The following is a 12,451-nucleotide window of genomic DNA, read 5'->3' on the forward strand; positions in this document are numbered from 1 at the left end:
GGTGCTGTGGTGTGTTTGGCCAAGGACTGGGGTGGGATGTGGTGTGTGGGGCTGTGGTGTTTGGAGGTCAGTGTGCATGGAGTTGTGGTGTGCGGAGCTCTGTGCGTTGAGTGGTGTGGGCATGATGAGAGGCTGTGGTGTGTGTGTGGCCATGTGCGTGCATGGGGGCTGTGGTGTGTGAAACTCAGAGTGCACAAGGCTGCATGTGGAGCTGTGGTGTGTGGAGCTGTGGTGTGTATGGCCGCAGTGGTGTGGATCATAGAATCAACTAGGTTGGAAAAGACCTTTAAGATCAAGTGCAACCGTTCTCCCTGAACTGCCAAGGCCACCACTAATTCATGTCACTGAGGGCCTCATCTACATGGTGTGTGAACACTTTTCAGGGATGGTGACTCCACCACTGCCCTGGGCAGCCTGTTCCAATGCCTGAGCACCCTTTGGGGAAGAAATTGTTCCTAATCTCCAGCCTAAACCGCCCCTGGTGCAGCTTGAAGCCACACATACATAAAAGGGATGTACGTGCGTGCATGGAGCTGTTGTGTGTGGCTGTGATCTGTGGTGTGTGTAGCTGTGGTGTGTCTAACTGTAGTCTGTGTAGCTGTGGTGTGTATACCCATGGTCTGTGGTGTGTGCAGCTGTGGTCTGTGTGGCTGTGGTGTGTACAGCAGTAGTCTGTGGTGTGTGTGGCCATGGTCCATGGCATGTGCAGCTGAGGTGTGTGTAGCCGTGGTGTGTACGGCCGCGGTCCGTGGTGTAACTGTGGTGTGTGTAGCTCTGGTGCATGGAGCAGTGGTCTGTGGTGTGTGTCACTGCGGTGCGTGTGGCCGTGGTCTCTGATGTGTGGCCGTGCCCTGCGTGCCCTGCGATCCCGCAGGGCCGTGCCCTGCGATGTGTGTCACTGCGGTGCGTGTGGCCGCGCTCTGCGGTGTGTGCGGTCGAGCCCCGCGCCGTGCCGCGGTGCCTCTGCCCGCGGGCGGTCGCGGCGCTCCCCGTCCCCGACACCTCCCGCACCTGTCCCGTTACCCGGCTCCGGGCTGTCCCTGCGGGGCCGCCACGATCCCGCCCCGCCGCCGCCGCCGCCGCCCGGCCCCGCTCAGCGGCCGGGGCGTGGCCAAGCCGGGGGGAGGCGGGAAAGCGCCGCGCCGGGGGCGCTCCGCGGCTTCTCCCAGGCGGGGCGGCGCCGACGGGGTTAACGCGGTCCCCGCGGCGGCCGGGGCAGCTCCCGCCTCCCGCGCCGGAGCACACACACACACTCACACACACAGACACGGGCAGGCGATGGCCGAGGGGCGCGGGCTCGGTTTTCCCCGAGATGATGTCAAGAGCTCGGGAGGAGGAGGAGGAGGAGGACGGTCGCTCTTTTTCTTAACGGCTTTGTTCTAAAATCATCCGAAATAAAGCAGCCCCAGCCCCGAGCGCCGGGGGAGCAGCCGCGAAAGTATCTATTTTTTTTCTTCTTCTTTTTTTTTTCCCCTTTTTCCCCCTATTTTTTCCTCCTCATCTCTGCCTTTGTGTCCGCCTGGGGCCGAGCCCCCTCCCCGCTCTCTCCCCGGGGAAGCCGCCAGCTTTTTTTCCTCTCCTCCCGGCAGCCCGAGACCGGAGGCAGCGCCCGCCCCGCCGCTGCCCCGGGCAGGTGCTTCGGCGGCTGCCGACTCCTCGCTGCCCTCCCGCATCCCCAACACCCGCCCGCCGGCCGGGGCGGCTCCGTGCCGCTCCTCCCGCGGGGCGCTGGCTCCCCGCCGCCAGGGCCACGCCGGCGGCCGGGCTCCCCCGCCTCCCGCCGGAGCGGCGGCGCGGCCCACCGCGCCCGGGGATGCTGCCCCCAACTCCCCGCCCGCCGCCTGACACTGCCGCCGCCGCCGCCGCCGCCCTCACCGCACCGGACGCCGCTCCGCTGCCCGCACCGCGGCCACCTGCAGCAGCCCGGCTCCCCGCCGCACGCCTCGCACCGCGGCGGAAGGAATAAAGCGCTCAGCCCGTCCCGACCCGCCCGGCCGGCGCTCCCCGAAGCAGCCGGGACCGGGGCGGGTCGGGGCCCCCGCGGGCCACCCCCGACGGACGGAGCCCGGGCGCCCGCCGCCCCTCATCCCCCTGCGCGGCCCCTCGCGGATGGGCGCGCTGCCGCCGCCCGGCCCCCCCCGGCCCCGCCGCGCCGCCTGAAGAAACTTGGGACGGCGGCGGCCTCCGCGTCCCCGCCGCGCCCCGCCCGGGCTGCGGGGGACCCTTCCCGCGTCGCCGAGCCAACTTCGCGGGGGGACCCGCCGGCCGCAGGACTCCGGCCCGGGGCTGCCGGTCCTTCCCCGGCGGGGCGCAGCCCAGCGCCCCCTCCCCGCGGCGGGGACCCCCTTCCCCTGGCCGCGGTGCTGGGGAGGAGCGGGGGTGCCCTGGATGGCCCTGCGCGCTGGGACGGCTTGGTTTGGGCAGGTCCTGCGCAGAGTTTCCCGGCTCCAGGGCACTTGGTCCCGGCGCTCCAGCAGCCTCCTGTGCCTCTCCTCCTCCCAGGAACCCGAGCAGGCGGGCGGAGAGCGGCCGCCGCCGCAGCACAAGCTGCCCCGGAGCAGCGGCAGCGGCGGGCGCCGCCAGCCCCCCCGGCGGCTGCCCCCCTGCTGCGGCTGCTGCGGCCTGTCGGATCCCCGGGCGGCCAGGGGGGGACATGGTCCCCTCACTCGCCCCTTGCTGGCGGCCATGAAGAGGCAGAACGTGCGGACCCTGTCCCTCATCATCTGCACGTTCACCTACCTGCTGGTCGGGGCCGCCGTCTTTGATGCCCTGGAGTCCGACAACGAGATGCGGGAGGAGGAGAAACTCAAAGCCGAGGAGATCCGGCTCAAAGGAAAGTACAACATCACCAGCGAGGACTACCGGCAGCTGGAGTTGGTGATCATGCAGTCCGAACCGCATCGGGCCGGCGTACAGTGGAAATTCGCCGGCTCTTTCTACTTTGCCATCACGGTCATCACAACTATTGGTGAGTGTTTGCCCTCGGGGAGGTTCTCTGGGGCCAGGGTGAGGGCTGGGGCAAAAGCCCCCCTGGTTGGGAGAAAGGGAGGAGGGCAGCAAGGTCTTGACATGGGAAAGAGTTCAGTGCTGGGTGAGTTTTTTGGCTTCCCTCCTGTGTTATGTAATTCATTGCTCTTCACGGGCACTTGTTGGACTTGGCAGTGTCCTGCACCTCTAACCCTTAAGAGATGGAGCCTGTGTCCCCCCAGGTGGGACTGGAGAGGAGTGAGGCTGGCCTGACTGAAGGGATTGGTGCTGGCTAGTTGGCTACTGTCACACGGTGGCTTGAGTGGCAAGGAGGAAGGTGGAAGAGGCAGGGTGACTCTCTCCTGGGGTTCCCCTCGGGAAGAAGGAGGCCCTATTGCCGTGCTTCTCCTTGCACCTTTGCTTAAGAGTCATGGGGAAAACTTAGGCATACGGCATTTGGATGAGGATGGAAACGATGAGGGCGCAGGAGCTGGATCAGCTGGGAAAGCCCTCTGTGTAGCCACACATAGCCCTGCTTTCACAAACTTAGTTTTGGTGTTGGGCAGGGCTATGGAGGGGGTTCCCACAGCTGCGGTCCCATTGCTGGGCTTCTCCTGGGCATTCCCAAGGTGTTCCTGAAGTCTTTATTGCAACTGGAGTGTCGGCTGTGCCAACAGGTCACAGACTGCGTCTCCTCTTTGTGGGCACATGGTCTGACAGGCAGAATGATGCCTGCTGCCACATCTGTGCTGCCCAGCTTCCCAGATATGCCATTTCCCAGGACAGTCAGGGGACAGTCAGTGGACACAGCCACAGGCTGTCATTTTGTACTGCTCTGCTTCCCGCAGCTAAAGCAGAGCATTTCACACAAAGTTTGCTTCCCTGCCGTAAAAATAAATACCAGGGTAACGAGAGGCTGTGGTGTGCACGCAGAACTGTGCCACAACTCCAGCTCTGGCTCGATTCCTTCCTCAGTGGTTTTGTATCCATTGAGGATGGAGGCAGTTGGTAACGTTCTTCTCTCAGCGCTTCTGTGTTCGCCCCCTTGCATCTGGGGAGATCTGAAGAGACCTCTCCAGCTCAGTAGGTGTTTGATAGTGTGTTGTATGGAGCAGGACATGAAACACCAGCTCTCTTATTAATACAGGACTCAATCTTTTTACTGTTTTGGGTTTGTTACAAGAAATCTGCACATTGCCACCTGAAGACACCGCTAGTTTTCAGCAGAACGTGCTGTGGGCTGCCCTTTGAGCAGGGTCTACTCGCATTTGTACTTGATTATATTATACCTGGGCAGTAAAAAATTTCATTTGAAGGACAATCTGGCAATATAAAGCCTATTTGCCCATGCAAAGAGAAGATTTTAAAGGGAAAATTTCCTCTTCTTTTCTCTTATTAGACATATTATATAAAGCACACATACTAACAGGCTATAGAGTTAGAGTAGAATGTAACTTTGGCTGCTGACTTCAATTTCCTGCTGTTCATGACGATGTCAGAACTCTCTTTCCTTCTTTGGTCACTGATTCTCTCTTCCTCCATCAGTCTCTTGTCATGTATTTGTGCTGAGTGTGTACCAGCCGGTCATGCCCCTCTGGATTTACGAGGCTTCCATGCACACGCCTGTGTGCTCACGGTGCCTGCTACTCCCACCCAAGAGGTGGCATCAACACTTTCTATGTTCTTAAGGTCAATTGGTGACAGGTAGAAAGGGTAGTTTGCTGTTTTGGTCATATTTTACCTGAAGCATTTTCTCCTGCAAAGAGCTGGGATTTGTTTAGGAAGCTCGGAGCACCTCAGCGTGCAGAGCATGGTGTGTGTTTCTGTAGGCGGAGGCACGTTGGGATGTTTGAATTGTTTAAATTTAAGATGTGTATAGCAACAGGGAACCACTGGGAGGAAGAGTGATAATAAAGAATGGTGCGGAAAGACAGACGTTCCTTAACGATTGTTCATTTGGGAAACTCTGCTCCGGGAGGATCCATCTTTTGAAAGTTTATTAATAGTTACTATCTGCATCTTCTATTCTGTGTATCATCTCTTCAGCACTAAAGTATCTTTGTGATGGTGTCTCATTGACTGGTGGTCTGTAAAAGTGAGAGTGGAAGGTTCTTCTTTAATTTCTTACTTAGCCTAAAATAATTTGGTTCACAGAGGGGAAGAAATGACTTTCTATGTTTAAGTTCTCTGGAAAATAAGAGATTTCTTCTCTGTGATTCATAGGGTAGTGATCTTAAATGGTCATGTTAATCTCTTGTGGTTCTGAATTTTAATCTGTGTGTATGCTCTCACACAGATTTCCTTCTCCCTCTGCAACCTTCCAGATTTGGAGGAGCACATGCAGTGGTGTGTGCACTCGTGAGCCTGCTATAGTCAGCCAGTGCTCCTGCGAAAGTGCATCTAACTAACCATCGCAGGCTGATTTATAAAACAGAGTGAATAAAACCCTTCGTTGCCTAATCTAGAGTGGTACATCTATCTCCACAAAGCTTCTCCTTGGAGAAGTGTGATAAGAATCAGCAGACCACAAGGTCTAGCAATACGTGTATGACAGGCAGCAGACTAATTTATGTCTAACTTAATTGTTCTCCTTGATACTGCCGTGCTAGCAACATGTCTGAAGCGATTACCCCTTCACTGGATCGATTTAGACCGCTGTGGCTTTCATTGCACCGAAGGAGTTTGTGGCTGGCCGTGGCCACCGGCACCCATTCGAGTCCGGGTGTTCGCGGGCGGGGCGGCCCGTGGTGCTGAAGGGACAGCTCCCGCCGCCGCTCGGGCCGCGCCTGCTCGAGCAAGCCCCGCGGCCGGACGGGACTTCCGAAAACTCATCACTGAAGACCTGTTTGGAAGGGAGGATAGCAAGCAAAGCATCTCGTGTGAGGTGAAGCGCTGAGATTTGGTCAGCTCTCACACTTCCTCTAACATATGGCTCTCCGGCACAAGAAAGCTGGAGAGGGACTTTTTACAAGGGCATGCAGTGATAGGACAAGGGGGAATGGCTTTAAACTGACATTTAGATTAGGTGTTAGGAAGAAGTTCTTTGCTATGAGGGTGGTGAGGCGCTCACACAGGGTGCCCAGAGAAGCTGTGACTGCCCCATCCCTGGCAGTGTTCAAGGCCAGGTTGGACAGGGCTTGGAGCAACCTGCTCTAGTGGAAGGTGTCCCTGCCTGTGGCAGGGGGTTGGAACTAGGTGAGCTTTAAGGTCCCTTCCAACCCAAACCATTCTACTATTCTATGATTTGTCTTTTATTAGAGGGTCATAGGGCATTGCTGCTGTCTTGTCAAGCTACCTGCTCAATAAAGAAGCAAGGGCTGATCAACTAAATGGAAACAGGGTTTTTTCACCTGGCATACAACATTTTTTTTTCTACTTCCCAGGTGCAATGCTGTTTTTTTTAACTGACCCAACAAAAAACATTAACAACCACAGGTGCTACAGCATTCAATGCGTCTGATCTTAAAATCCGTTAGCGGAAGAAAAATACCCAGCTTCCACACAGTTTTGGTCATGTTTGAATTCCATGAAAGTTTGTAGGTGATCAAAAAGAACTAATAAGCTATACTTGACTCTCACCAGTTGCTGAGTTTATTTTGGGATTGTTCTCGCTTGGAGTTAGGTAGTATAATTTCCTGTCCCTTTCCAGTTACACAACCATTTCCAGTTACACAGCCAATACAATGACGGAGAGTCATTTAATCAAGTTCTCCATCCAGCTACTTATCTTTTATGAGATATGCTGTAGAATATGCTACAGAGTTCATCAAGAGGCTGAACATGATGAATGGAAACAGTGACTTTTGAAAATAAAAGGTAATTCCTTGTATTCCTATTAAGTTTTAATGCCCTTTTCCACAGGTTTATAAGAGTGAGTAAACTGCTTTGATGTAAGCAGGTGTCAACACTGTCAAAATGTGTTATTGGTATGGATATCGCTCCATCATTTAGACCTTAAAGGGTGATAGTCATACTTGATTTAACACTACCGAGCTCTAGTAAACACTGAATATTTCTGGAGGCTTGTGCAGAATGTAAAGAACTGAAAGCTGTTTATGTCACCCTAAAATGAACTGAAACAACAAACAGATTGAGGATTTTAATTTATTTATTTATTTCCTGAGAAGTGACTATAAGGGGAGCATAATTAAAGACAGCATGTGCTGTGAATTTGTAGTCCCTTTTTCTGGAGTTTAGGCTTTTGTTTTCAGTTTCAAACCCACTACAAGTAGTGATCTAACTATCCTGGTGAACACAGACTAAATATTTTAGAAGAATATGGTTCAATACTTGTAATGGTGAATGGAATATCCACCTATTGGCAGCTGTTTGGCTACTGAATAGCTAAACACTCAGGAACTGTCTACATTCAGATGAGGAGATCTCATACTTCTGGCAGACAATGGCCTGACAGGGAGTTTGAACTTGCATTAATGAACTAAACAGACACTTGCTCAAATCCATTTCAGGATTAATCCTCTCTATCCTTTCTGTGCATCACTTTACCCTTCTGTAAAGTGGGTATAAAAATACCAAGCTGGTAGTGTTGCGATGTCTCTAATTTTGGTTTGGAAAAAGTGTTTTCGTGTATGAATTATGTTGTCAGCATTGCTCCTTCTTGGAGACCAAGCTCTGTTGTTTTTGAGTCTGCTCTTGGTTTTTGATGGATGTTCGTATTTAAAGGTAGTCAGTTGAAAAGCTTTGAATAGGGAATCATGGCAGATGGACAATTGGCAATGGAAAGAAAAGAAAGGAAGACAACAAGACATGAAAAGGGAAAGATAAGAATAATGATACCAACGCTTTGGTTAGTTAACTGCTGCATTCATGTCTTGCCAAGACCATGAAGGTCATATCTCATACAAAAAAACCCAAACAAGTACAGAGTGGATTAAAGCCACTCTATTATTAATAAACTCAGGTGAAAGTAGAGAGCAAGATTTTCTGGTGATACCAATGCTTGTTGATGCACTGAAGTAACAAATCTATTAATTCACACCATCTGAAGCTTCACTGGAGAATACTGGATGGTCAGGGCTTGAATATCTGTTGGTGGTATCTCCCAAGCAGGGAGACAGTCAGCTTCAGTGAGCTGCATCAAGATGAACCATGCATAGGATTTTGCTCGCTTGCATAACTGAAATATTCTGCAAGATCTTTCCACACTATATTCTTTGTCTCATGGAGATTAAAATAATAAATACCCCAAAGAGTGTTCTGCTAACACAGAAGGGACTTTGTGGCTACTTTGCTCACACGTCTATAGAAACAGTTTTGGAGTTCCTGAAAACTGGTTTTGCAGTGATACCTCACATTCCTGCCAGAGGCACATTAGCAAGAGCTTTGTAAAAATCACTGATAAGCAAGGCAAAAATACAGCTCAGACTGATGCTGAACTGCAACTTCCTGCTGTATGGCTTACTGGCACTGCAAATGCAATATCCAGTAAGGGTCTAAAAACAGTTTTGGGGAAGCACCGAGAAACCTCTAGCCACTCAGCTGGGTGATGGTGTCAGCAGCTTTCCGTAGTGCAACCAGGCTTGAGAAATGAGTGTCTTGTAGATTTTTAGGATTTGGTGCTCTTTCATTTCCTCCTACCTAATTCATAACTTTTTATCTTTAACTGAAGCAAGTGAGATTTAGATTAGGCTAAAGAGGAAACTCTTTCCAGCTGTCAGGGTAGTTGCATGCTGGGAGAGATTGCCTGAAGAGGTTGTGGAATCTCCATCGTTGGAACATTTTAAAAAGAGCTTAGACAAAAATCTTTCTGGAATGGTTGAGTTAGAGCTGCTTTATTTGCCTTTGGGGAGGAAGATGGACTGGCTGACCTCTTGAAGTCTTTGTGAGCCGTATGTTCTGTGATTTTCTGAATCTTTCTTTTTCCACTTCTTGCGCTGTAATAGTTTCTGGGCTTGTTTTCTTGAGAAAGAAAACCAAAGATCTTTTAAATTCCAATTTCTCCATGATATATAGTCTTTGTATATTGATTACTTTTTTTATGCAGTACGACCATTTATGTACCTTTGCAAGTGTCAGCATGGAAGTATCTGTGTTTACCTACTGTCAAGGCTACAAGTTAGAGGTGTCGGTGAGTCTTCTGCGAAAGAAGTGAACTGAAGAAGAAAACGATCCTGCCGGCACAAGGATGGCAAGCAGAAATTTACAGGGCAGAATTGGGAGGAAGAGGAGTATTTCTAGACTAAGAATAAGGGAAGAGGTTTAGCTGTTAGCTAGGGGCTTATGCCTGCTTCAACTAAGAAGAATAAACCCACCTTGGCTTTCTCTGGGAACAGCATCAGAACTATGAGGTTTGATCTAAAGAAAAACTGATTAATGCAGAGCTTGCCTTTTAGACAACATGGATTTTGGCACAGAGGCTGCTGGTCTGGCACAAAGCAAGGACCAGAATGCTGTTGTCTTCCTTTGAAGGCAATCTGAGCTAAGGTGTTTAGTTCCTTCAATGCTGGAGTATATTCCTTCATAAATGCTGAAAGCCATGCTCATGGCTTCGAGCTGGAGTTACACAGCACTTTATATTCAGAATGCTGTACTGACATTAGGTGATTCATCTTCACAACACCTCTGTGTAAAAATTACCCTCAATTTAGAGACAAGAAGATAAAATGACTTTCTGAAGATTCAGGTTGGGAACTATTTCTAATTGCCAAACAGCTCACTTCTCTCAGACCACATGGCGCTAGTTTACAGGCAGATTAAATGGTGAAGATGAACCAAAGGCAGAGGTCCATAATGAATACAGGGTGATGTTAGCAAACTGCTGCAGTTTAGGTCTTCTGACATACAATAATAGCAGAATCAGGAACTTTATCACATGAAGGAGCATATATAATTCTGGGTAGTTATCTCTCAATACTATGTGTCTTCTGTCAAAGGCCCTTTAGGTTTTTAGGTACCCAGTTTCTATGGATTTTACTGAAGATCCTTGACTGAATCTGGATGAAGGCCACACGAAATATCCCCTTCCCCTGTAACAGATGCTAGCAAGGACACTTGCTGGTGATGCAGAACTAATCAGTAAGAGTCCTTGCTGCTTCTAAGTTGAACTAAGAGATTACTGTGGACTTGCATCAGCTGCTTGCTGTGTCTAACAGGCCTATTCACCTATTTTTGGCTTGTGGATATTTCTGTGTGAAGTTATGGACTACCAAAATTTAATGTACATAGATTGCTGTGATGCAAACTAATTTGAAATCATTACCTTCTCTGGGTTATAGTCCATGGAATCTACTGACTTAAAAATACATAGATAAGAATCTTTCCCCTGGGTTACCTATTCCCTACCAGGTGTCTCTGACTTGATGAGCTACAACTAACATTTATATTGTTGATGTTGTAGCTGCAGCAGTTTCTTTGATTAAAGGGAGAGGGTCTATGGATGAGGGAATGTTAGGCAAAAAGACACCCAGAAATTAAGGCCTGATCCAAAGCCTATTGTAAATAATGAAGAGAATATTTTGAATCACAGTGGTTTTGGATCAGGCCATTATTTGACATGACTTCTACAATGCCAGTTGCTGTATTCTACAGCAAACCAACTCCTGGAAAATACCTGTAATAGCAGTTTTCAGATTTGTTTTTTAAAAATAATAAACCGAACAGAGTTTGTGGAGTTAAAGTATGTGCTGACTCAGGTATTTATACTGATTTGTATTGTTTTTAATTGAAAGTGAGAGGCTAAACTACTTGCCTTCTGCATACCTTAAACTTTGAGAGAAGAGTAATTTTGAGGAAGAGTGTTGATGCTTTTTATTCCATTTATTTGTTGTAGTGGTGGTTGTTGATCTGTTTTATTTTCTTTTGCTTTCTTTCATTGCTGCCAGACAATTAACAAGCTCTTCTGATCCACTGAGATGCCTTTCATTTTTCTAACGTGTAATGTGCACTTACTTCTTTTTGGTTCTGGGGGAAGAAACTCCTGAATTTCTTAGTAGTTTTTTTCTCAATTTTTTAGTATCTGGCCAATTGCCACAAGAGGCTTCTGTAGTCATCAGCTAGCTAAAGGGTTCAGTATCCTTTTTAACTGCCTTCATTATGGAGATGATTAGGGCATGTCAGTGAAAGACATATCTCTATTAAGGACTCATGTATTTGTTACTTCTTAGGATGTCCTTTCAATTTGCTGCGCCAGCAAGAAAGAGCTTCAGAGCAAAGCAGACAAGTAGTGGGGTTAAAAGATCTGATTGTCTCCTTGCTCTCCTGTCACAGAAGAGGATCGCTCCCTTTGCTAGCTGCGTGAGCGTTCCCAGACAGGAACATCTCAGAGAGAGCTTTAGGGCACAGATTGATGAATGAAACCCTCAGCATCTCTCTCTAATTGTATAGTGCAGGAGATTAGCTACGAGGAAATGCTTGTAGACTCCCAATTTAGGGATATTCTTGACATACTGAAGGGAAGGTAGAAGTAAAAGAGATCTACTCCCAAGGCAGTTGGCACTGTCAGCAATTTCCAATTCATGCTACCATTAACTCATTACTGGTGCAGATGGAATATTTTACTTCTTCCACCCTCTTTTCTTTTGATGTCCTCTAGAGAGGATGTCCTCCTCCTGTGTTTAAACCATCACAGGCCATTGCTATGGGAACCATATCAGAAATTAACTGTTGTACCAAAACTGTGACCACCTGGAGTTTTGGGTTGTCACTTTGATGCATTTCACACCCATCTGGAACTTTTCAGGACCAGACACAGTAGGAAAAGGTGTCAAATATTACTGTTTAAAAGGTGTAGGCCTCTATTACTTGAACTAATGAACAGTTGCTATTAAGTGTTAATAGTTTGTTCTATTTGGTGAAACAGATCTGACTTTACTCAGTGAAAATAGTTTTATTGGCAGTAATGATTTTTAAATACCTGCAGTCTGGTGCTTAGGTTAACTTTGCTCTGGGAACTAGGGTACCTGCAATAAAATGAACTCCAGCAGCAGGAGGAAGATGGAGCCCTGACCATAATACTCTCATGCAGGCTGTGTCTCATAAGATAGAAATGTTTTAAAACTGTTACGAAATAAAGGTGATTGATTGAACTTGCTATTGCAATCTTGCACCAGAGAAACACCTCTTACTTGCAAATGTGACTTGAAGTCCCAGTGCTTTCCCTCAGTTTTTCTGGCCTTTGGGAACTTCTTGGGCTTCCAGAGGTAGACCAGAAGTTTTAGAAGAGTTCCTTATGGGATACAGCATATCGTGTTTTCTGCTGAGGACTAGAAACAGCAGAAGGATGATGCCCTTTCAGCATTATTGAGGATTGTTATATATACTATTCTGTCAAAAAATCTGGTTTGCCGTAGACTGCCAAAGAGGGAAAAAAAGCGTATTTTGGGATGTGGAAGTCTGAGGACTGATATCTGGGGAGCAAGAGTCTCTCCCAACATTTGAAGGAATCTACCCACCATCACTCTGCCACATCCTCAGTAAAAGTCCCTGATCTACTATTTGTTTGCTCCTGGACACCAAATATGAGTTA

At 48.9% G+C, this 12,451-nt stretch overlaps 1 protein-coding gene across 1 annotated transcript in view; it reads left to right on the forward strand.

Moving 5' to 3' along the window:
• The first annotated feature begins 576 nt into the window (after nucleotides 1-576).
• Nucleotides 577-12,451, forward strand: part of KCNK9 (potassium two pore domain channel subfamily K member 9) — an 82,674-nt gene continuing 70,799 nt past the window's right edge. The window contains exon 1 of the mRNA XM_030504253.1: nucleotides 577-2,968. Within this exon, the coding sequence (XP_030360113.1) occupies nucleotides 2,389-2,968 (580 nt within the window). The 5' untranslated portion in view covers nucleotides 577-2,388. The remainder of the gene's footprint in view (nucleotides 2,969-12,451) is intronic.

Source organism: Strigops habroptila, chromosome 1 (assembly GCF_004027225.2).
Source record: "Strigops habroptila isolate Jane chromosome 1, bStrHab1.2.pri, whole genome shotgun sequence".
Classification (NCBI taxonomy): domain Eukaryota; kingdom Metazoa; phylum Chordata; class Aves; order Psittaciformes; family Psittacidae; genus Strigops; species Strigops habroptila.